Raw genomic sequence first — 26,239 nt, 5'->3', positions numbered from 1 at the left:
ATTCGCACCTTGTGGTGAACCCTCTTGTATTTGCTCTTGTGAAGTTTTCTCCTGATTGTAGACTTTGACAATGAAACGTCCACCTCCTGGAGAGTGTCCTTCACTTGTCTGGATGTTGTGAATGGGTTTTTCTTTACCATAGAGAGGATCCTGCGATAATCCACCACTATTGTCTTCTGCAGATGTCCAGGCTTTTTTATTATCCTGAGCTCACCAGTGCGTTCTTCTTTCCTCAGAATGTACCAAACTGTTGAATCACCCATTCCTAATGTTGCTGCTGTCTCTCTGACAGCTCCTTTGAACGCATGATGTGGGTTCACAACAATAGATTCCAAAAGCAAATACCACACTTAGAATCAACTAAAGATCTTTTACCAGCTTAATTGATGAAGAAATAACGAAGGAGTAGCCCACACCTGGCCATGAAACAGCTTTTGATTCAATTGTCCAATTACTTTTGGTCCCTTGAAAAAGAGGGGGGGGGGGGTGGCGATTTTTAAGAGCTCTAATTCCTAAACTCTTCCTCCAATTTGTATGTACATACCCCCTTAAATTAAACCTGAGAGTGTGCACTTTCAGCCCATATCCTTTATATAACTATAACTTGAATACTTTTTGGTAAATACCTTAACAAATCTAAAATTGTGCCTGTGTCCAAATATATATGGACCTAACTGTATATATGATGTCTTTTTAAAGAAATACTTACGTCTTTGGATTGAAGTAGATATCGCCCCACAGTCGTTTAGAAAACTCCAGGTGGTTGATATCGCCTAAGGAAAACATGACAATGTTACAAGATGCTTCTAATAACTCTAATATTTGTCTACATTAAGGAAACCATAGGGGTTTCATTGTTAAAGTTTCAACAAAACAGTATAAACTTCTACAGATCAGTGAAAAGTAGAGATGTCAACCTGTGTTTTTCTCAATAAAACATGACAGAAAAGCGAAGACGTTGCCCACAAAAGCCAAACACACACTTTTAAAAACGTACTGATCAACGACATACCCGAACGTCCCTGGACTTCAAGTGGTTATACCGGAATGATGCATGCAGGCTGTTTTTAGAGCAGGCCATCGGCTCACCTGTAGAAGCAATCCTACCAGATAACTAGCAGCTGGATTGCTTTTACAGGCAGCGGGAGGGGATGTCGGACCCCCCCCCTCTGGAAGATTTACCCCCTTCATGACCAAGCTATTTTTTGCGATACGGCACTGCGTTACTTCAACTGACAATTGTGGGGTCATACAATGCTGCACAATACAGCAGGAATCATATATTGCGGCGGACATTCTGATATTGACAATTTGCTTGGAAGCAATGACAATCATACAGTGCCAAAAATATGCACTGTCACTGTACTGACACTGGCTGGGAAGGGGTTAACATCTAGGGCGATCAAGGGGTTAACTGTGTGCCTAGCCAGTGTTTGTGTGTTAAATGCGTTTCCTTCTTTTACTAAGGGAAGTAATGGATTATAGTCCCTGCTTTGCATGAACACAGAATCCATCCATTCCCCTCTGTCAGAACTGTTTACATAGGCATATCTCAGTTCTCTGTGTATTGCTAACGGTCTGCGGGTGCCAGATGAGATTGAGTGCCTAGCACCTGCAGATCGGCTTCTGCTGTGAACTATTACAGCAGAAGCGGCTCGCTGGCAGCCCGAACGCGCCCACTGTAGGCGAAACTTCAGAATCACGTGTATAGATACACGTGATGTGGCGCACAGCTGCCACTCTGTAGCGGCTATGGGGTGGACGGCAAGAGGTTAATGTATAACTAAAGGCAAACTTTTTTTTCGTTTTGGATATAGGGGAGATGGATTGGCACACCTGTCAATTTTTATTGCTGTCTGTGACCCCATTAGGGAGATTCACTGTCCCGGTTTACCATTATCACTGAAAGTGAAAGAAAATCCCAAATTTTGGGTTGTTCCCAGAAAAGTAAATAAGTAAATAAGGGGAAATGTTTCAATAGGGACACTAGTTCTGGTGACCAGGGGGCTCCCAAGAGTTCCCTTAATTTTCCAGAATTTCTTCTCACTTCCTGTTTGGCTATGGGACAGGAAGTGAAGGTAAATCTCCTCGAAGGTCCACAGATAATGAAATAAAGACAGGGGTCTTACTCTAGCCAAAATAAAATAAAAAAAAATGTTTTTGCCTATAGTTCTAAGTGAAGGGAAATCTCTGCAATAGGACAGAGATGGCAAAAAAAATCTGACAGGGTTATAACCTTCCTTTATCCAAAATGAAAGAAAACCTTTGCCTATAGTTCTACTTTAAAGTAGCAATTTTGATATTGCTTTGCAGGAACATACATTGATGAAAAACTGTATTCACGGATGTATGCAGGGCTGTCTTACCGAATGGGCACGCTGCGCAGTTGCCCGGGGGCCCCACCTGCCCAGCAACCCAGGGGCCCCACCTGCCCAGCAACCCAGCCCCAGCCAAGCATTAGTCCCGACTCCCATGTGCATCCCCCCGCTGAACTTAGCAGGTGGCTGATGCCTGTGAGCCCCGAGCTGCTGTCAGGCCACTTGGGCCGTGGAGGGGGTGCCAACAACTGCAGGAATGCCTGTCAGCTTCCATAGAAACAGGCACACACAGAACAGTTGAGTCTGACCCCGTCTGTGTGTTCACCTGACCCAGCCGCCAAACTTGTAAGCCGTCATTAGCCTGGAACTACTGTACCAATAAATATAGTCTTATCTATAATTTGCATTTTTATTCTCGTGGGTGATTGTGTAGGCAGGGTCTAATGCACTGCTTCGCCCAGGGGCCTATAATGCTCTTAAGATGGCACTGGATGTATGCATTACAGAGGCAGGTTATGGTTTACTGTGGGTATTGCATTGTGAATTACAAGTGACTGTTTTCAATAAAACTTTGGATTGAGAGCGTTTTGCAAGACAAGCAATTTTTTTTTTTTAACTTCAGGTCACAACTGAGTATAAAACTGAAGAGAGGCACCTCTAAGTTTAGCAATATAGTTACATTTAATAAAAGGTACATTTAGCAACTTACATGGTTGAGGAATAAAAGAGGCACATCCAAGTATGCAGGCATCCGGGGTAAAGCTGTCCACATAGACCGTCCACTGCACTGCCATCGACATCATCCCTTCCTCGCTGCGCTTCAACCCTCGCTTTCAGTTTGCTCTACTGCAGGGTAGTCTTCCCGGTCACGATTTCAGACTGACAGCTGTGAGAGCCGGAGATGCGGAGGATGGTCTATGTGGACAGCTTTACCACGGATGCCTTCATACATAGATGTGCCTGTTTTAATCATCAACCATGTTGCTAAATGTTGTACCTTTATTAATCACTTCAGCCCCGTGATACAGCACTGCATTGCTTTAACTGACAACTGCGCAGTCGTTGTCCTTTTTCCCCCCACAAATAGAGCTTTCTTTTGGTGGTATTTGATCACCTTTGTGGGTTTTTTTTGCGTTATAAACAAAAAAAGAAACAATTTAGAAAAAAAAAAAAAGTTTACTTTCTGCTATAAAACAAAGCCAATAAAAAAATTGTAAAAAATCAAAATTCAACACTGTTGATTTTCCCAACATGGTCGTTTTATAATAAATATAGTCCAATCTAGGAATACCAACCAGCCCTTTTTCTTTTATAAAAGGTTCCAAACGGTTGAATGTTCACTCAAAGATTCCAAAATACAATCACAGCTAACACAATGAATTATCTTTACTTAATCCTTTACATAATCCTTCCCTTTTTGTATGCATACTGTATGTAGTTCCACCATTAATAGGATTATTTACCTATCAATTACCTAATAGGACCAAGCCTATTTCTGACACTTGTTGTTTAAAATCAGTATTTTTTGCTAAAAAATTACTTAGAACCCCCAAACATTTTATATATTATATATATATATATATATATATATATATATATATATAGCAAAGACTCTGGAGAATAAATTGGCGGTTGTTGCAATATTTTTTTGTCAATCTGTCAAATGCAATTTTTTTGGGGAAAAAATAAATTTCACTGAATTTAAAAAAATTAAACAGTAAAGTAACCCCAATTTTTTTGTGAACGATTATGTCACGCTGAGTAAATAGATACCTAACATGTTACGGTTTAAAAGTGCGCACACTCATGGAATGGCGACTGTGACGGGAGTCACTTTGGTTGGGGGGCCCGTGGAACCCAGCTTACGTTGGAGAGCTCTGGAAACCAATTTTCCAGCTCCCCGGCCCTTCTTATGTGTAAGTCACTGTGTCTATTAGGGGCACAGGGTGACCAAGAAAATGGACAGCTACTTAATTGACACTGAGAATATGGTTTAGATTACTTCACATGGGACAGTAATATTTATCAACAAAATCTCTCAAGAAATATATGAAGACTCTCCTGGTCTGTTTGATTCTGAACATGTTCATTGAAAAAGCTGGTCACATTGGCCTCTGTTCCATGTTCTTCAATGAAAGAGATGGACAGTCTGTTACTGGTGGTCTCCTGCTGTTGTCTTTGTATTGGGGTGTTAGGCGTTTTCTGCTAAGCATGTCTGTCCCATTGTTAATAGTTCATTAACTCACCTATTGTTTCGGTCCAGATGGCTAGGTAAATAGCTAAGGTTAATTATGTTTGTGTATACAATTTTATCTCCATATGATAATGTAATCAGGCTCACCTGACCTGTGTGTGGTATGTACTGTGTGCAAAACTGTTCAATAAATGTTCCAGATCCTATACAAGCTATTCTCGGCTAGTTTTGTATGGGGGCGGCTAGAATATCTGATATCTATGTTCAAGACTGAATGAAGTGGTATTCTGATGGAAGCCCAAAAGCACATTGTGGGGTTGTGGTTCTGTTACAGCAACAAACTACGGTAGTTAAAAATCTCCATAGGCGAGGCTTGAAATTTTTTTTTAACAGTTACCAGTTTAGAGTTACAGAGGTGGCCTTTTGCTAGAATTATTGCTCTCACTCTGGCGATCGTGGCAATACCTCATATGTGTGATTTGAACACTGTTTACATTTGCGGGTGCGACATACGTATTCGGTTTCTTTGGTGCGTGAGCTCACGGCAACAGGGACGCTTTAAAAATTTTAATTTTTTTCCTATTTATTTTTATTTCATTTTTAACAAAAAATAAAAATCTGATCACTTTTACTACTGTCACAAGGATTGTAAACATCCCTTTTGACAGTAATAGGCAGTGACAGGTATGGAGGGATCTGGAGTCTATAAGACCCCTCCACTGCACTTCAAAGTGTTCAAAACTCCCAAATCTGCATTTTTGAATACTGACTCTTTTTTTAAATCGGCGCAGTTGGCAGTGGAATAAACCGGAAGTGATGTTGCTTCCAGGTTAAATGTTTGGAGACCCGATCAAAGTTGAATCCCCTCCTGCTCGCTGGAATAACAGCCGAGCGGCTGCAGAGCCACATCGGTTGTTATCGCCAGAAAGCTGACCGCCGGCTCTAAAAAACAGTAGCGGGGTGATGCTTCTAGCTGCAGGCATTACTCCAGGATAGATGTGCAAAGGTCTAGAGAAGCTGTGGAGAATGTTATGCTGCCTGTAACATCATTCAGCATGACCGGTTTGGTGGTGGGTCAGTAATGGTCTGGGGAGGCATATCCATTGAGGGACGCACAGACCTCTACATGCTTGACAATGGCACCCTGACTGCCATTAGGTATCAAGATGAATTTCTTGGACCTATTGTCAGACCCTACGCTGGTGCAGTGGGTCCTGGGTTCCTCCTGGTGCATGACAATGCCCAGCCTCATGTGGCGAGAATATGCAGCCAGTTCCTTGAGGATGAAGGAAGTGATACCATTGAATGGCCCCTGACCTAAATCCAATAGAACACCTCTGGAACATTATGTTTCGGTCCATCCAACTCTGCCAGGTTGCACTGCAGTCTGTTCAGGAGCTCAGCGATGCCCTGGTCCAGATCTGGGAAGAAATACCTCAGGACACCATCCGTTGTCTCATGGAGGAGCATGCCCCGACATAGTCAGGCATGAATACAAGCACATGGGGGGCAATACAAACTACTGAGTACCATTTTGAGTTGCTGTAATAAAGCTTTTAGCAAATTGGACTAGCCTGCTGCATCATTTTTTTACTTTGATTTTTGGGGTGTCTTTGAATTCAGCCCTCTGTAGGGTGATAATTTTCATTTCCATCAAACGACGTGGCATCCTTTCGTTCCTAACACATTACCCAGTCCATAGATATTCAGCATGATATTTTTCCCCATTGAGATCTGATGTGTTTTCAAAGTGTGCCTTTAATTTTTTTTGAGCAGAGTATAATGTAGGCTAATAATGCAGGCTGTTATTTTTTTTTACTCTTTACTTTAGCTTATACAATTTTGCATTGTCATACATTAATTAGTACAGAATATTAACATACCGAAAGTATCCGCATAGATCTTGGCAAAAGAGCCCAGGGTGAAACATATGCTGTACTGTGAGCTTGCAAAGCAGACATTGCCCAAGAGAGGAGACAGAATGAGATTCTCGTCTGTGGAATACATGCTGAAGACAGAGACAAACAGTTATTACTGGAAGAGAGGAATACACCAGTAGCACCCGTCAACAACATAACAAAATCCATATAAAAGTACAGACAAAGCAAGTATTTAAAGCGCAAATGTAGTAAACTTTAAGATTATCCTTTGCAGTGGGCTACCTGCTCATTTTGCCTAGAGGAGAGAAGTGATTTTACTTACCGGATTCTAGATTTCCCAATAATCTGGCAGTGGACTGTCCCTCTGGGTCTTAACACCCAAGGACTATGGACCCTGCATTGGTCTTGATGACATAAAGCATGGAGGAGAAGATGCTGTGTGGACCAATCTAGCAGTGCAGAAGATTGGGTAAGTTATCTTTTCAATGTTCCCTAGACCTAAATGAGCAATTAACTCTAAAAGTGCAGGTGCAGTCCCACTGCAAGGGAAACTTTTGTTTCCCCAAGTTGGGCTTTAAATATTTGCTTGCAGTTTTTTTTCCCCTTTCTTTTTTTTGCTGTATTACTATTAATGTGTTTCTGAATTAGCTGAAAAATCTGTCTACTCCAAGAGAGTCAATTTCGTAGCACAACTTCTTCCTTGGGAATGGCTAATTACTGTCTTTGCTGGAGTTCCTCTGTTCCTAACCTTTCTACACAGCCTTTAATGTAACTGTCAGGGGTGAATTAAAAGGGGAATACTACAGAGTGTGACTCAATTGACAGTTCTGAGTCAGCTGAGCTGCCAATATCATATCCAAGATGGCGTAACCCATCAATATTCTCAGGAGGCTTTCACAGGTAAAGAACATGCAAAAGATTGATTTAAAAAGAACGTATAATATTCTTGCTTTTATATAAATTTGTAACTTTGAAACATCTGTGGAAACGCATGGTCTGACAACAAAGTCTCTTCAAAACAAACTTTCACCCCCTGCCCACCCATGGAAATTAGATGAAGCTCTGTGTAAGCTCCAAGTCACAGTTGAAAACGCATGCTGTACCTTCACATGACAAGGCTTGAACAGCCAATCACTAAGCCCCAGCACCGTCATGTGGGAGGAAGGGGAGCTCCCCTAGATACAGATGAACCTGATATATCATTTTGCTTTCCTGGACAAATGGAGTGGCAAAAAGGCAAATATAAGCAGCTAAGGGGGCCGGCAATAAAGCTAATCTAATGTTTTGCCCTACATAGACAAAGGACAGACTCCCTATATTATTTGCAGCACTAAAAATGTCCACTTACCTCAGCAACCCATTAACTTCATCCACAATATGCCTCAGTTTATAATAAGCATCAGTAGGTGGAAGCTTTAGTTCCAGAATCAAGCGATCAATCTTGTTAATGCAAACAGTGACAGCTAAGCGTTCCTGCACGGCATGCTTTATCAGACGCTCCGTGTTCAGCATGACCTGTATAGGGAGAAATAAACAATGTAAAGAGGCAGAGAATACTAAAGAGATATGAATAAATCAAAGATTGAAAAACTGGAACTTTGCATGAGCTGCTCATTTGGGAGGATTCCTGAAGAGGTTAAGCTGCACGATTTTAAACATTTGGTTGGACACAAGATTAAAATCTATGATAATGTCAACACTTTATAGAAAGCTATTCCATATTACATGTAGCAAAGGTCTCTTTGCCCTTATGGTTTAAAATGTAAAATAGAAGGGAACCAAGTGATGTAAAGTATGGGTGCACAAACCAGATGTGGTACAAGAAAGCTTACCCCTTCAGCAGCATCGATGAATAGGACAATCCCATCTGATATGCGGAACCCAGCTGTCACCTCATCAGAGAAGTTCACATGACCTAGAAAGCACAGGAGGTAACAATACATATCTTTATGCTGCAGGATGGGAGGATCTACCCCAATGTCTTCATTCTGCAAAAAATGCTCTTATTGCACTGTGTCATCCTGCCAAGGGAGAAACATGCGGGCTGTCATTTTGGACCTCCTTTAGTGCCACCAGCCTGGCTAGTAAAGCTGAATGACTGACCTGCAAAGAAGTAAAAAAAAAAAAAAGTGCCTGTGTACTTGTTCAGGGCTGGTGAATCAGTGTATGTAATTCAGTATCAGCACAACAGACATCTAGGCAACTAACATTTTTAGGAGCACAGATCCGCAATAGCTGCCTCCATGTTCCTCTTGTAACAGGTTTCCTTTAAAACACAGATAGAAGCAAGACTATTTCATAAATGAAGAAATGCTTTATCTGTATAAAAATTAGTCATGAAATATAGAGACGGTCTTTCTGAGTTCACTTGCTGCATGCTTGTTCTGGGTCTGTGACTCAGGAAGCATTTAAAGGATAAAATCACTTTTAAAATGAATAAATGCACATTTTTTATTCTTGCAGGTAAACAAATGTACATTATTTTTTTACTGCAGGAGCCTGTAAAGCATTGATCTCAGATCTCTTGAGCACTGTCAGTTTATTTGCTTACCTGTACATTCCGTAATGGTAAGCAGATACTCCCTGACAGGATTCAATGAACTACCATGGCGCTCCACAGCGCTGTGGTAGGTCATTGAGAAATACAAGCTGACAGCCGCTAAGGAGCTGCGTGTCTGAAAGACGCAGCCGTGTGGGCGGAGCCCAGCAAAGCCACACTGTTTTTAAATAGTGGCAGCTAGTACGAGGAAGTTCTCCTCATACTGCTGCAACAGGAAGGGGGGGGGGGGCAGTGGGTGCACTACTGAGAACTATTTACATGTCCCACCCTAAAATCGGGTGGAACATGTTCCCAAAGTTGAACTTATCCTTTCAATCTGGGACAACCAGGCAATTAGCATTGTTTGAAAGGTCAGTAATAGCACCCTACATAATTCTCTTAGTACAGGTAGAACATTGTTCTGATCAGTTTTGGTTGGCTTAAAATGTGTTGAGGTAACATTCCCTCCAACTGGAATGTCATGCCATCAACAAATATATTTTTTTCCCTTTATTTTCCAGGGTTTGTAGACATTTAAATGACAAAGCAAAAGGTTTACTCCAGTGCTCCACTCACCAGCAGGGCACACACACTTTCCTCATAACCCACTGAGCCACCAAAAACAATGTATGGAGTCCCTGTGTAAGCTTTTAGTGGCCCTAACCAGAGCTTACACAGACCTAAGGCCTCTTTCTAGCCCCGTGTTACAGTACTGGACTAATTCCCAAGCACCATTGCTATAGTATGAAAGGGAGTGAGCCATGTTACTCCATACGCAAGCATGCTGTTTGAGCGAAGTATCAAAGGAGTGAAAAAAAAAATGTGCAGGGTAAGAGGGGGCATTAAACCGAAACTGTAGTTTTGGCCTGTATGAACAAAAACACAGGTTTGCTCCAAAATATAGCTCTATATAATGAGCCTAGCTTACATAACTAGGACTACAAACTATGTAGATAAAGGAAAACCACTAAAATGTGTGCGGCCATCAGGATGATCATAAAAATCGGTCATTGCAGGGAGCAGGAAAACAAAACAAATTACCCACCACCACCTCTAATGATTTAACATACCAGGCGTGTCCATAATATTAAAGAGGTAAGATTTCTCTTTGGTGTCTGGTAGAACAACAGTTACTGGCGTACTCTTCATACCGACTCCTCTCTGCAAGGAAGGCACATCATAATTGTGTGTTCAAAACCACAAACTACTACATGCATACATCCCATGAACAATGTGACCACTCACCTCCTGCTCTGTGAACAGAATGTCAGTATAGCAAAGCTGGGGAATAAAAAAAAAGGAACATACATCAGATTAACCAAACACAAAGACAGTAATTCACTAAAAAGTAAAACTAAAACATAGCTTTCCCATTAAGAATAGTGGCTCCATGTATGCTACAATTATACATAGTGCTTGAAAATGGAAGAAACATTTCATGCAAAGATAATGGCTAGTGACTCAAATACTAAAGGCTGTAGTGTATATAATTTAAACCAGGGGATTAGTAATTATTTTTATTTTTTTTAATATATAGTTTATTTATTTTTTTAATTTAAAACCTGTCAGAGAAATAATGGGGTCGATTTACTAAAGGATTGAGAATGTTCACTAAATGAAGAATATGCAGAAAAGGGATTGAAGTTGACTACACCAAACTGAGGAATAAACACTTTACATCCGTTAACCGTTTGATCTTTGGAAGGTTTACCCTCCTTCATGACCTGGCCATTTTTTGTGATAGGGCACTGGGAAACTTTAACTGACCATTGCATAATCCATATATTTATGGAAATTTTATTATTTTTATACTAGTAATGGCAATGATCAGCAACTTATAGTGGGATTGCGATATTGCACTGGACAATAAGACACTGACACTTTGTTGGAACCAGTGACACTAATACAGTGATCAGTGCTAAAATAAAAATGCACTATCACTGTACTAATGACACTGCATGCCTAGCCAGTGTTTTTGTGTACACTGTGTGCTGCTTTCACTAGGGGAAGAGATTGATTTTAGTCTATCTTGTTTACATAGACATATCTCAGTTCTCTGTGTCTTCCCGATGATCGGCATGTGCCGGAGGACATTGCGTGCCCGACACCCAGGGTCGGCTTCTGCTGTAAAACTATCACAGAGAGGAGGCCCACTGGCGGCGTGTGTCCCCTGCAGGTGGAAGTCCAGAATTACACACACATACACTATATATATATATATATATATTTTTGTGACAGGAAGTCAGGTAAATCTGTGGATGTTGTCACAGACAGGAGATACACTTATGCTGGGTTTAGAGAATTCACCAATTACTATAGGGTGTCGGCTGCAAAGGTAGCCAGAACTGTCTAAGGACGGTGAACAGACTTCAGCTGTTCAGAATGAGGAAATTAAGGCCTCTATAATTTGTCCAAAGGAAGTCTATGGATTGCTGCCTCCTGACGCTGTGTGAGCTGGGGAGAGGACAGTCAGATGTGTGCCTCCCGACGCTGTGTGAAGCCTGGGAGAAGGATTGCTGCCTCCTGACGCTGTGTGAAGCTGGGGAGAGGAGGACAGTCAGATGTGTTCCTCCCGACGCTGTGTGAGCATGGGAGAAGACCTCCTGAAGCGATGTGCGCTGAGGAGGGTAAAAAGTGTGAAGACTACTCAAGGTGAGGTCTGGGATTGTTTCTATGTGGAAGAAATCAATGAACTGTTTGCTATGCGAAGAGACAAGCAAAGGGACATGTTCAATGTGAAGAGGAAAAGGGACATGTTCAATGGACATTTGTTGTGTGAAGAAAAAACATGGACTATTGAGTGTCTGCTGTAGGATCAGCAAAGTTTGCCCAACAGTAGGTTGGAGACATACTCCGTAGGTAGGTTCCTGTATGTGAGAAGGTAGCCGCCCACAGTGTTTTTTGTGTTTTATTTTGATGTTTTGAAGCTTGCACTTGTGTGAAGAGAATTGCAAGAATAAACCAAACTGTTGTTTGCAACCACTTCTCAGCTATCTCCCTGTGTAAACGCACCCCCCCAAGGGGTCATCCACACCCGCCACCGAGCTAATCTCCCACAATATATATATATATATATATATATATATATATATATATATATATATATATATACACACACACACACGTTATTCGGCGCACAGATGCCGCCCTGTAGCAGTAAAAGTGCTATAAGACAGTCAGCAAGTGGTTAATTAAACAAAGCTTTATTACAATATATTTGTTAAAACTGCATCTAAGAACTCATCCTCTATCGATGCAATACAATACATGTTTTTCAAATCCAAGCAGCAGTCGATGGGTTTCAAGGCTTTATTGCTTTCTCAGGACTACAAGATGGATTAAAAAAGGTAAATTACATCTATAAGGGTAAACAAAATTACCAATAATGAAAAACCATTACATAATCAACATGCTTCACAATCTCAGTTCAGTCAATACACATTTATCCACTTTACATTTTCATACACAAATACTTTGTTTTGGTTTTATTCTGTTTTGGTGGTATGTCAAGGTATTCTTGACTTGTTTTGGTGTCCTGTTCTGGATCGTTTTCTCTTTCTTGTGTTGTTGTTTGTATCTGTTCGTTCGGTGGTTGTAGGGGTTATTTGCCTCTGTCATCCATGTTGTTGTTGGTGGGTGCTGAGTGGGAATCCTTGATGGACCCTTGATGCCCTGGGTCCCCCTGCTCTCCTTGCTTCATGCACCCCTGCCCTCGGCTTGCTGTCCAAGCTGTGGGGCAAGGTGGCCGTTTTCCGGTGATGCACTTCCAGTCCTGAGGTACGTCACTTCTGACTGTACAGCAATAGGTTGCATAGAGTGGCAGCCCTAGCATTTTCTCCTTATTTAGGAGATGCCGTGGGTCTTGCCTATGTTTCTCTGTTAGGGCGGTGGGTGGGAGCAGTGGGAAAGAACCTCCTTAGCTAGCCCTATAGCTTCTCCAGCCCCCATTGGATTGAGGTCCTTGGGAAGCCCAGGGAATTTAAGGGAGGTAGAGAGGCAGGTAGTGGTCTTGATTATACCCTGCCTTTTGATTAGTGGATACAGGTATTTCCAATCTTTACGATTATGATTTTATGTGGTATAGGTGCTGTTTTAGATGTAGTCTGCATTCCTCTTATTGGGTATGGTAGTTTGCTTTTCATGCTACATGATTTTTATGGATGTTTCCTCCTCTTTAACAGAATCAGGGACAGTATGGCCTACATCTTGAGTTGCATCCACAGGGTATTAGATACAAGTTTATCCTACTTATAGGTAATATTTGCTTTCTTTTCCTCCCTTGGGAAATACAATTGTTTATCATTGCTGCTGAAAGTTAACATTTGTATTGCATCTCATCCATAGAGGATGAGTATTTTTAGATACAGTTTTAAAAAATACAGTATATTTTAATAAAAAACGGTTATTTTAAATTAACAGATGTAACATGGTCAATCCTCAGTTTGGGGTAGTCAGCTCAAATCCCATTTCTATATACTCTTTATTTGGTTTGTTGTATATTTGTGATGGGAGGACTGCCCCAAAATTTGAGAATCTATATCTGGTTGTGAACATACCCCTCCCATATAGTTGGTAAAACCCAATGTTCACAATAAAATGTGCAAATATTCACTTTAAGTATAAGGAATCTTTACACAATTTATTTTGTAATTATTCTCAGATCCTTTAGTAAATCAGCCTCAATGGCTCATCAGAAAGGCATTCAGCAAACAAAATCAAATACTGCAGTTATATAGCCAGCAAAACAGAGCATGCCTGATGACAACAGGAGCAAATATACATCCATTTTGTAACAGTTGAGGAAGGAAGAGTACAGTATGATTGGTTGCTATGGCAAAAAAAACTCTATTTAAATTTGTTATATTTACATGGCACATTAGGATCACTAAATTGTGCTCCTATACTCTTTTCCCCCAAAGTGCAGGCAATACCAATACACTGAAGGCATATTGTCCACACACTACATGCAGTTCATTGTCAAAGGAAAAAGGAATAAAAAGGACAGGTACTCACATCCTGATCATGGCGCTTCCGGACCTCTGGGTGAGTTTGCTCTATTAAACAGTCCACAAAGCAGGTCTGAAAGAAGGGGTAGGAATAAGTATGGTACTGAGTATTTCTACTGTGCTTAAAGCTGAACTCCAGGCAAATAGCAAAATACATATAAATAAAAAAATACATACAATTTAATTGTTTTACATGCCAAAAGATCAGGGCTGGCCCAAGACATTGTGCTGCCTGGGTCCAAGAATAAAATGCCACCCCCCCCCCCCCGAATAAAAAATCATGCCCACCAAAAGGCCCCCCACATCAATTATTTTATATAACATTAAGAAATTATATACACTGTTTTCTTCCATATTTTACCACCGGACCAGTGCACCAAAAACCCACTGTCTGTCCTCTGGTCACTAATGTGTCTGCTGCAGCCCTCCCCCTAGAGGATCCAGCCTGTCCCTCGTGAGATGGAGTACACTGATGTCTGACATCAATGAGCACACCACAATCACGCAAGGGACGTTCCCCAGGGGATGCTCCGCCTCCTCATACTCATCAGTTTTCACTACGAGCGGCAGTATGAGATGGGGGAAATGCCACCTGTAACGCGCTGCAAACTAACGACACACAAAACTGCTGGAAAAAAAAAACAAAAAAAAAAACATGGGAGTCAATTTGCCTCTCCAAGTGCCGCTTGGGTCCAATGGACCCAGCGGGACCCATGGTAGGGCCGGCCCTGCAAAGAATTTGTTTTTCTGTTCATCCAGCCCCAAGATTTTCAATCCAATCACAAATCATAGCTCTGTCTGGCATATTAGGAGACCTAATTTTTCTCTGCTGTAGTTACAGGTCTTGTGACTGGACATTGAAAGGAGAAGCAGCAGACAGAAGAGGTAATCTCTGTCACTCTGCTCTCTCCTATTAGTATGTTCAGTGTCACATATTTGAATGCAACACACCCAAATGCCTTGCAGTCCTGCACCTCTCTCCAAGGCTTAGCTCTGCTGTCGAATGGGATTGCAAGAGGCTGATACAAGTCATATTCAGGTACGCATACTGATTACATTTAAATGTATTTAAAGATGTATTCATCATTTCAGAGCCACATTCCTTTTTGTTTTTTTCATACGTCTGGAGTTCAGCTTTATATCTGGATTTATTATTAAGACTAATTTAAAAAGCGCAGCAAAGTTATAAAAACTAAAAGCGAAACAACATTATTTTACCTATGTAACTAAAGTAAGCCAACTCCTGATTGACTGCTACAGCTTTCTATATTTTATACATCTTCAATGCCATAATTGATTAAGCAAAATACATCTGATATTACAATTCATCCATCACCTACCTTTCCATGGTGGAGGTGACCACATAGAGTGACATTCCTGATAAGCTCAGAGTTATCCATTAGATCAGCAAGAAACCTATAAATATAAAAATAATGATGATGAGATGCAATCTGGATATAGTTGCACTGAGGGATGAAGTCGTGGGAATAGACACTCACTCCATGGAATATACAGTGGCAGGAAGCCCTTGCTCCATCATTGAGAATTTCTTTGTCTTCACTGGTTTAATAATGGGCTCTATGAAAAACAAACGTTAACACTGGATTATACAAAGACTGTGAGGACATCAACAGGTGTATTTAAAGCTGATCACTGAGGAAAGTTGCAAGTGTTATATGCTCGTTTACATTTAGGGGAGCAAGAAAAGCAGTTTAATTTACCTGACCCTCTGCTCCCGCAAGTACAGTGGTTCTCAACTCCTGTCCTCAGACCCACTAACAGGCCAGGTTTGCAAGATAACTGAAATAGATCACAGGTGATATAATTTGCTGCTCAGTAATTGCAGTATTCTGATCTGCAGCCCCCCAAGGTAATACTTAAAATCTGGCCTGTTAGTGGGTCCTGAGGACAGGAGTTGAGAAACACTGCGCTAGTACCTCTGAACTACAAGACACATCCCTGCATCCTTTTCTCACCTATGCTCTGGCGGTCAGCTTTGCGAAACTGCATGTGTAAAAAGCAACAGTACAGTCCACCACTAGAGCATAGGAAAGTGATAGAGAATGCAGAGAATTAGATAAGTAAAAATGCTGGTCAAAAGAAGTTTGTGAATATTAACTAGAGGTTACATAGTAAAAAAAAAAAAAAAAAAAGCACCTTTATTGAAAAACAAAAAACATTTTTAAAGGTTTTCTGCAGTTAAACATTCCAGCAGATCACAGTTGGTAAAAAAAAACTGCAACAAATAGTTACATAGCTTCAATCTATAATCACTGTAAGGCCCCTTTCATATGTAGCACCCTACAGGTAGGTACTAGGCAAATGTATAGTGGGCCTTGTCTGCCTAACAGCAGGGCCATGATTTCTTTTTGCCATGGTGTCATGGCTTCCAGGTGTGTCTGCTGAGAGGGGAGTCTCCCCACTGGTCCCTGTGAGAGGCTTCTCATAGGGCAGTGGAGGAAACCTAATCAGGGGACACATTCAGGCTTGTAACTACCCCAGAAGGCAGATTATGCCGCAAGGGATTCTGGGAGTGGGTAGAAGTTTGTGGGAAGTGCGTGACTGGGTGTCTTTGCGGGAGCAGAGTCCCAGGATGGAGACTCCTGTTTGAGGAAGAGGATGTCTCGGGTGCTGCCTGAGAATCCAGAGAGTGCCGAGTTGAGCTGAGGGGACCCGGAGTGCCGAAAACCAGCGGAAAGCGAGAGGAGTCCAGTCCCAGGAAAGCCTGCACAGGTCGTGAGTACTGAGGATTGCCCCTGGGGGTCTGCCTGAAATGTTAGAGGGGACCACTCCGGAGAAGGTTCTAGGATCAAGATATCAGCTAGCTGTAAAGGAGGTACCTAGGTTGAGGACCCTGAAGTGACAGAGGGGGTACCTAGTCAGGGGACCCTGTAGAGTAAAAGGGGGAACCTGCAGTGAGGGCCCTGAAGAGACAGTGTACAGTGTATTGGTTGAGAGTTGCAGCCATACAGGAATTCATATCAATCTAAATCAAGCCAGTGAAAGGCTAGAGGAAGAAGTCAGTGACTTTGCAGTGCAACAATGTTAGAAGCTCATTATTCTATAGTCCTGGATCTTCTGGACCCAAAGTCAGGGATTCAGCACTTCCTTCAAGTTACAGTGTGTTCTGAGCGTTGGCTAGCGTCAAGACAGCGTTGACAGACATTTTCTGAGAAAGTCCCAAGTTGTACTTAGTTGAGCCTAAAGGAGTATCCCACTCATTCCCTTCTCCCATCCCCTAAAATGCAATAAAACAACAAAACAAAGATGCCGGAGTTGTCTATGTCTCAGTTCTCACACCCAGGGTCGCAGCTCACATGGGCTGGAGAGGTAACCGGTAACAATGGCAGACCCACATCAGGCCCAATGCCTGGAAAACCTGCTACACATACATACGGACAGTTCATCTGTTTTTCATCCAATCCATTGATGGATGAAAAATGGACATTAATGCATTGCTATGAAAAAACGGATGACAACGGATAATCATCCATTTACATCAGCTTCCGTCAACATCCGTTTTTTTTGAACGGATGAAAGCCCTATTTTTCATCCGTCAAAAAAACCGGATCGGACAAAAAACAGATGATAATGGATGTGAAACTGATGATGACTGAAAAAAACTGATGACAAAAAAACGTGATGAAATGAACTGTCCATTTGTGTGAAAGGGGCCTAACAATCTGGCATACTGATGAATGCAGCAGAAGCTGCTATGACATCTAAAAAATAGGGTGTGGCATCTCATAAAACTTAATGAAGGTTTAAGTAAAGTACCTCAGCGCATTTAAACACAGAAGGTCCAAAACTAAATAATAGAGTATTTACTTACCTGTCAGGGGTTGAGTATCCTCCTCTTGCACAATAGTCTCCACCTCTGGCCCATACACTTCCTCTGCAGTGGGGTAATACTTCTTGTCCTCATGGAGAACAACTTCCATGCCACCCCGATCCTCATCGGCATCTCCCATATAATCATCATCATCGTCATCTTCTGCCTGGATAGAGACAAATGACCAATAATGTATTGTTACAGGACAGGAGTAATGTCAGGAAGTGAATTAATGCCAAGCTGCATTCCTGCTAAAAGAAACATTCTCGTTAATTTTATCTTAAGAGGAGTGTTAGATTATGCTTTGTAATGAAATACAACAGGCCAGCATTTTTTCAGATTAACCACTTGCTTAATTGGCACTTATAACCCCTTCCTTTCCAGGCCAATTTTCAGCTTTCAGCGCTCACACTAATGAATGACAATTGCGCGGCCATGCAACACTGTTACCTATATGACATTTTTATCTTTTTTTCCCCACACAAAGAGCTTTTTTTGTTGGTATTTAATCGCCACTGGGTTTTTTATATTTTGCTAAACAAGCAAAAAAATAAAAATTTAGAAAAAAAATAACAAATACATTTTTCATATTATGTTATAAAGTTTTGAAACAGGTAATTTTTCTCCTTCACACGTGAACTGATAGGCTGCACTAATGGGCACCACTGATAAGTGACACTGATGGGCACTAATTAGCAGCACTGCAGGGCACTGATGTACACTGTATGGGACCGATGTCCCTCCAACAGAAGCCGGGTAACGGCTTCCCTCTTTTCTTAACGCTGACAGCGTGAGGAAAAAAAAAGCTGCTTCTGTTTACTTCCGTGATCAGCTGTCTTTGGCTGACAGCTGATCACGTGGTAAAGGGCCACGCTGTGATTGGCTCTTTACCCAATCTGTGATCAGCAGAGTCCCAAGGACTCTGCGATCACAGAGCTCGCACCCGCACGCCCCAGGCAGAACGGAAGGACATCCATTTACGCCCTCCCGGCATTTTAAGCCCGTACTGTAACCGTCTATCAGCTATAGGGCGAGCACCAAGTAGTTAAAGTGGAATTAAATTCTCTGGGGTTATTTGTGCTTGAGGTTCACAGCAATAGCACTAAAGTTGGTTTTGCAGGCAGCTCAGCTCCCCACACCCAGTAATGGATCAGTAGCTCAGCCCACTCTGCACCCCCCTCCTAGCAGTGACTCAGCAATCCCCCCTGCTCTCCCGTCAGCGATTTAGCAGCAAAGTTCATCCCGTTCCCCCTTCTTCCAAAAGTGACATAGTAGTTGATCCACACCTGCTCCTCGTCTTTCAGCAGTGACTCTGCAGCTGTTAGGCTCCATGTACACGGGACGCTGGAAATGGCCGTTTAGGAGCAGTTGGGCGTTTTTTTCAGAAGTCCCTGAACGCAGCTCCATGTTATTTTATCTGTCCATGTACACATGGTAGTTTACAGTCATTTGCAGGCAGTTGCGTTCAGGGACTTTTTTTAGAACGCAATTATATTGCGTTCGAACGTGTGTTTCCCGACGTTTCAAACGCAGAAACGCGGCCGAACGTGACTAAACGTGACTGAACGTGATGAACCCACATGTGACACAAGGGGCGTGGTCTCCCGATGACGTCATCTGGCGGCCATGCCCCTAATGGCTATATAATAAGCTGCAGAGACCAGAGGCCGGCATAATCGCTGGAGACGTCGTCGGAGGAGGACCGGAGGAAGAAGGAGAGCCGACAGCCGACAGCACAAGAGCAGAAGACCGGAGAGGAGAAGACAAGAAGAGAGGACATCAGAAGGGCGGACAGCAAAAGAGCAGAAGACCCCACGAGAGAAGACAGCAGAAGACCCCCGGAGAGGAGAGGACAGAAGGGCGGACAGCAAAAGAGCAGAAGACCCCACGGAGAGAAGACAGCAGAAGACCCCCGGAGAGGAGAAGACAAGAAGAGAGGACAGCAGAAGGGCGGACAGCAAAAGAGCAGAAGACCCCCGGAGAGGAGAAGACCCCGAAGAGCCGGATGAAGATTTTTAATAAACTTTCCAAAACGTCTCCTGTCATTATTTACATACACTATCTTTTATGGGGTGAATGGGTAGGGGTACAGTGTACCCCAATACCCATTCACACAGGGAGGGGGTCCGGGATCTGGGGGGCCCCCTTGTTAAAGGGGGCTTCCAGATTCCGATCAGCCCCCTGCCCGCAGACCCCCACAACCACCGGCCAGGGTTGTGGGGATGAGGCCCTTGTCCTCATCAACATGGGGGCAAGGTGCTTTGAGGTGGGGGGTGCAGAGCTCCCCCTGCCCCAAAGCACCAACACCCCCCCCATGTTGAGGGCATGTGGCCTGGTGTGGTCCAGGGGGGGTGGGGCCGCTCGCTCGTCCCCTCCCCTTTCCTGGCCTGCCGGGCTGCATGCTCGGATAAGGGTCTGGTATGGATTTTGGGGGGGGACCCCACGCCGTTTTTTCGGCGTGGGGCTACCCTCAAATTCCATTCCGGACCCGAAGGGCCTGGTTTGGAACCTGGGGGGGAACCCCACGCAGTTTTTTTTCCCATTTTTGGCGTGGAGTTCCCCCTCAAGATTCTCACAGTGCAGGTCGTGCCGCAAGTCGGATCCGACTTGCGGTGCGACTTCCATTCAAATCAATAGGCTCCCATAGGGAACCATTGATTTTGAATGGAGGCAGAAAAACGCTGCTAAAAGCAACGTGGCCAAACGTGCAATAACACAAATGGAAAAAGCTACTGAAAGCACGTTTAACAGCTGCTTTTTCCCGGCGTCAGAAATAGCTTTGCAGGACGTTTTTTCTAACGTCCCGTGTACATGGAGCCTTACCCTGCTCTGATTCAGCAGCTCAGTGCATTCTGCTTCACCTCCCATCACACCTTTCTCCCACTGACAGAAGTGAATCAGCAGTTCAGCCTACCCTGTTCTCCCCACCCATGTAGTCTTACAGCCTTCTAATAATTCATGTATATCCAATGCAGAAGCTCTGGGAGGATGGGGCAGGGTGAGCTGAGTTACTGAGAGAACTTCTGCTGTGAACCTTAAAATAGTTGTTACACTAGCATTTCACATTCCTCATATGTATCTGCTGTACTATGCATTTGTATGAAAAAGTATCCTGTTCTCTTTGTATTGCTTCCTTTGTGTGAAATCCCTGGTGTTCATACCAGCCACTCTGTTTTCCTAAAAAAAAAAAAAAAAGAAACCCTGACAACACACCATGGTCAGTTCTCTAGCTATGTTGGGAACTAATCCTCCAATGATCAGACTTGTCCTGACACCCACCCACCCTATCACTGGAAAGATCAGTGTGTTGCTGCTTCTCCCCCAGCTCCTATGAAGTTGAGAACAGAGGGCACACAAGGAAGCAGATCATTTAAAAAAAAAAAAAAGGGGGAAAATGTAATAATAATATTTTATATATTACACACACACACACACACACACACACACACACACACACACACACACACACACACACACACACACACACACACACACACACACGTTTTGCCTTTTGTTTCAGTTTTAAACTGAATGGGTTGTTTTACAAGGTGATCGTTTACAATCGCTTTAAGGATGAATTGCTATTTAAGGCAAATAAGCCCCTAAGTCAGTGGGGGCTCATTTACTGCTTGTTACACACACACACACACACACACACTATATATATATATATATAAAAAAAAAATACTTGCATTTTCACAGGTACAGTTTAGGAAGGTACTTTGACTTTTAAAATATCTTCCACCCATTGATCAAATAAAAGCTATAGAACTTTCTTATCTATTTATTTGTAAGAACATCTACTCTCAGATCTACCTTCATATAAACAGTTGGACTCAACTTTGGCTCCCCTGTGGTGTCAAGTTTTGCCTTAATTTTTAATCCTGTGTCAATCTTCGCACTAATCTTTCTCATCTCCCAACATGGCACCACTTCTTAGCTACATGCCCAGCCTCTCCAGTCCTCCTGAATGACATCATCTTAGATAGAGGAGGAGATAAGATAATGGCTTTTCCAAAGAGAAGGAACACTGAAAAGGTATGTTTGTTGGGATGTGCTAAAATGGATGTCAAATCCTCAGCTGACAGACAGGCTGCGCTGCTTTACATCACATGCATTACATTTTTGTTCAGTTCAGAATACTATTATGGAAATGTGTCTCACCACATCAACATCCCTGTCATCTCTGCCCATATCGTCATCATCGTCGTCATCATCTGAGTCCAGCTCAGGACCAATGTAGTTCCCAAACTCATCATAAGGGTCGGTGTCCATGTCTGCAGATCCTGGAAGTAAATACAACAAATGTTACATGATGTAACACATCATCATTAACAAAAAAGCCATACCCTAATCTGACAAGACAGACAAGCAACCAAGGAGTTACAAGTAGAAGCAGGGCAGATAGATGTACAATATACCGCCCACAAAAATGATATTTTAAAGGCAAAATTAAAAATATATAAAATTTAGTACATCTTTGGCAAACATGCCACAGCTCTGAAGAAGAGGGTTCTCCCTTGAAACGCATCAGCCAAGCCCCCATGGACACCATCTGGTCTCCTTGTATCATTGGTGCATTCCAGTAGTTTGGGAGGCAACCTTTTCCACTTGTATTGACATAAGTGTATACATCATGCTTTTGTGCATCCTCTGTGCAGTTGGTTTTGCACAGGACAGCCCAGATCCTCCTCTTCTAGGGTCCCTCCCTCCTGTTGACTGCCCCCACAGCAAGCAGCTTGCTTTGGGGGCACCCAAGCCAGGCTGTAGCTCCTGTATCCATTCAGACATGGAGCTGCCCTTTGGCCCTGTCCCCCCCTCTCCTGATGGTCTAATTGACTTTGATTGAAAGCCACGGGAGCCAACGGTGCCGCTGCTGTGTATCAACCAATCGGGAGAGTCCTGGACGGCTGAGGAACTCAAGGACATCCCTGGATAGAAAGGGGACATTGCCTTGCTGCCAGCTCCTCTCTTTTAATCTCCTATCCTGCATTGTATACCTGTTTGTATGAAACAATGCCTCTAAATACCTTTTTGAGAAGTGTCTTTAGGTCTGTCAAGTGACTCCCGGCCGCTCTCATTAAACAAACCGGGGCTACAGCAGGAGGAGCCGAGCGCTCCCTCTGACATCAACCGGGAGTCACGTGATCCCTGAGCTGGGGGCTCTGCTCCTCCTGCTGCTGTAACCCTGGATTGTGTTATCAGAGTGGCGGGGAGTCACGTGACAGACCTAAAGCTATGGGTGACGGAGGCACGCAGGCCAACCACGGTGGTCAGGGCTCATTAGCCATGATTATCGTGGTCAGCACGGAGAGTGGGACACAGGAAGTGGCAGGATCAGCCAGGTTTTTTTTTACAGTTTTCAGAGGAGCAGGTTAGACAGCACAAGCACCGTGCTATGTAACCTGCTATAAGGAAACAGGATCTCTCTTTTATTTCTTTTTTTTTTTTAGGGTAACAAATACTTTGAGGCCTCATGCACACTGGACGTTATCAAAACATCAGTAGAAAGCTGTAGGAGAAGTGTTTTAGCTTTTTGCAGTAGCTATAAAACTATACTCCCACAAAAGCTTATGGCTCAAAAACGTTGATAAATGCCGAATAGCTAAATTTTCTGTGTTTTTAAGCTTTTATCAGAGAGTTTTTACAGCTCAAAAACTACTCCCAAAGCCCACTAGTTCTTTACAACTCATTTAGGGCTCTTTCACACAGGCAGACCGTTCCGATCCGCCTGTCAGTTTTTTTGGCGGATCTGAACGGTCCCCCCATGCATCCCTATGGGGCATCGGATGTTAGCGGAGACATGTCCACTGACATCCGATCCGATAAGTCAAATCTGGACGGATGGAAACACTATTTTCCATCTGTCCAGCGGATCGAATGATAACGGACGGTCCGTTTCCATCTGATTTCCCCCATAGAGATGCATGGGGAACTGACAGCTGTGTCTCCGCACACAGCACGGAGACACAGCTGTCATCCTCCTGCTCAGTGGGGGGATTGTTCTCCCGCTGAGAAAAACGGACATGGTGTGTGAAAGGGGCCTTAAGTGCAGGAGAGCAGCCTTACTGGATCGCCATTTTATTCCCTAGGTTCTCTGCTAAAATAAATATATATATATATATATATATATATATATATATAATGTTTGGGGGTTACAAGTAATTTTCTAGCAAAAAATACTGGTTTAAATTTGTGGTTAAAGCCCAGCTTAACTTTGTAGTTGGAGGGCTCACCCACACCAGCTCACAGGAGCTATGTAGATCTGCACAGGATTAGAGCCAGATTAACACTGAGGCGACACGACTTCGGGGGGCGACCTGTGAAGTCACGTGCACCGCGACTTCGGTGCTACTTGCAGGGACTTCACATAATGGAAGTCGCTCCCAGGTCGCCCCAACGTAGTACAGGACCCTTTTTCTAAGTCAGAGCAACTTGTGTCGCTCCTATTAGAACGGGTCCTGTGCTAATCAATGGACCGCGACTTGTCAGGCTGACAAGTCGCGGCAGTGTGGATGGACTCTTAGGGTCCTTTCACACGGTCAGTTACGTTTTTTGTTCCGGCTCAGTGACTTTTTTAAACGGACACGGATGACACTTTTGTAGGGTCCATGTATGTCTAAGGGATTGCAGACGTTAGCGGATGACATCCGCTTTTTAAAACGGAAGAAAAATAGGGCTCTGGTCCATCTCAAAAAATGGAACTGAACAGAATGGACGCAAAACGGATGTCAGCGCATGGTCATCCGCTAACATCCACAGTCTCATAGACATACATTATGTTCATTTTTCATCAGCAAACGGACATACTGACCGCCCGTGTGAAAGGACCCTAACAACTGTTCTCTATGTGGCTGTTCACACCCATTATCCTGAGGTGGGTTGTGATGCATTGCAATATAGTGTATAAAAATAACCGCGCTAAGCACAAAAAATAAATAAAGCAATAAATGAGAAATGTGAAATAAAGCTGCGGCTGTAGTGGGAAACACCAAAAAGTAAATGTAAAGGAAGAGCCGCGCTAAATTGATGTGTTGATAATAAATCAAACTAATAAAAAGTGATCACAGTGAACTGTGCTAAAAATAATATTAACCAATTCTGTGTAAAACATTAAACAATCAGTGATGAATATTCCATAAAGAGCAAGAAATCAACAGATTATTTCTTGCTCTTTATGGAATATTCATCACTGATTGTTTTACACAGAATTGGTTAATACTATTTTTTAGCACAGTTCACTGTTATCACGTTTTATTAGTTTGATTTATTTTCAACACATCAATTTAGCGCGGCTCTCCCTTTACATGCATTGCAATTTGCTGCTTTTTTTTGCAATGCACCCGCGCTCACCTGAGGTAAGAATTTAGGGCTTGATCACACATCAGGGGGATCATCATCAAAACTGGAGCAGCTGCGCATGGCAACAAACCAACTTCTAGCTTCAGTTTGCTCCGCAAAGCTCTGAAAATGAAGGTTGGAAGGTGATTGGTTGCCATGCACAGCTGCTCCAAACCCTGCAGTTATGATAAATTCCCCTCACAGTGCGGTGATTGGAGATTTGGCGCATTGGATAAACGCCGGCCACCGCTCAGGTACACAGAACACAATGGTTTTCCACGCGCCCTGTTCACTCCCGCAGCGCAGAAGTGCGGTGCATGGAACTGCGTCGCAGCGAGCGGTGCTACAACGCAGCTCCACCTCCTCTTTGTGGTGCATTGCAGCAGAAAATGGAAAAATGGAGAGTTCAGCATGCGCACAGTGTGGAAAAATGGAGAGTTCAGCATGCGCACAGTGTGGAAAAATGGAGAGTTCAGCATGCGCACAGTGTGGAAAAATGGAGAGTTCAGCATGCGCACAATGTGGAAAAATGGAGAGTTCAGCATGCGCACAGTGTGGAAAAATGGAGAGTTAAGCATGCGCACAGTGTGGAAAAATGGAGTTCAGCATGCGCACAGTGTGGAAAAATGGAGAGTTCAGCATGCGCACAGTGTGGAAAAATGGAGAGTTCAGCATGCGCACAGTGTGGAAAAATGGAGAGTTCAGCATGCGCACAGTGTGGAAAAATGGAGTTCAGCATGCGCACAGTGTGGAAAAATGGAGAGTTCAGCATGCGCACAGTGTGACTGGACCCTTATACTTGCTTTTTTTTTTTTTTAAGTTGGTGACATGGTCTCTTTAAGTAATACATACAGGTCTATACAGCAGACCAGAAAGGAGGGACAGGTGAGAAGGATTTGGGTCCAGTCTTTGGCCTACTTTAGGAGTATTTTACAGCAACAAAACCCCAGCATTCCTGCCCCCCTCCATACACTCAGCCTTATACATACAAAGGTAGAAGCTCTGTACCCCGGGAACGTTCCCCATACGTCCCATTCACTCACCTCACGCCGCTCCACACAACACTTCCGGCGACACCAGCAGCGAAGGACCCCGTGCAACCAACACACGCGCTGACCTTTTAGCGCCT

General features: G+C 43.1%; 1 protein-coding gene across 2 annotated transcripts in view; it reads right to left on the bottom strand.

Annotated features, from left to right (window-relative positions):
* Nucleotides 1–26,223, bottom strand: part of EFTUD2 (elongation factor Tu GTP binding domain containing 2) — a 45,422-nt gene extending 19,199 nt beyond the window's left edge. Inside the window, exons 1-12 of one of the 2 annotated variants that reach the window (XM_082271395.1) lie at nucleotides 26,154–26,223; nucleotides 21,934–22,055; nucleotides 17,770–17,935; nucleotides 15,437–15,515; nucleotides 15,278–15,353; nucleotides 13,945–14,010; nucleotides 10,177–10,212; nucleotides 10,002–10,092; nucleotides 8,225–8,307; nucleotides 7,741–7,907; nucleotides 6,396–6,520; nucleotides 710–773 (exon numbers count right to left, since the gene is read on the bottom strand). In XM_082271395.1, the coding sequence (XP_082127521.1) occupies nucleotides 710–773; nucleotides 6,396–6,520; nucleotides 7,741–7,907; nucleotides 8,225–8,307; nucleotides 10,002–10,092; nucleotides 10,177–10,212; nucleotides 13,945–14,010; nucleotides 15,278–15,353; nucleotides 15,437–15,515; nucleotides 17,770–17,935; nucleotides 21,934–22,044 (1,064 nt within the window). In that variant the 5' untranslated portion in view covers nucleotides 22,045–22,055; nucleotides 26,154–26,223. Of the gene's footprint in view, nucleotides 1–709; nucleotides 774–6,395; nucleotides 6,521–7,740; nucleotides 7,908–8,224; nucleotides 8,308–10,001; nucleotides 10,093–10,176; nucleotides 10,213–13,944; nucleotides 14,011–15,277; nucleotides 15,354–15,436; nucleotides 15,516–17,769; nucleotides 17,936–21,933; nucleotides 22,056–26,099; nucleotides 26,123–26,153 lie in introns of those variants that run through there. The other variant, XM_082271396.1, reaches the window with a different exon arrangement.
* Between the last annotated feature and the right edge of the window lie 16 nt (nucleotides 26,224–26,239).

This window comes from Pelophylax lessonae (assembly GCF_965119305.1).
Source record: "Pelophylax lessonae genome assembly, chromosome: 11".
Taxonomy (NCBI): Eukaryota; Metazoa; Chordata; class Amphibia; order Anura; family Ranidae; genus Pelophylax; species Pelophylax lessonae.
The sequence above is the reverse complement of the archived record's forward strand: the minus strand, read 5'-3'. Positions and strand labels throughout refer to the sequence as shown.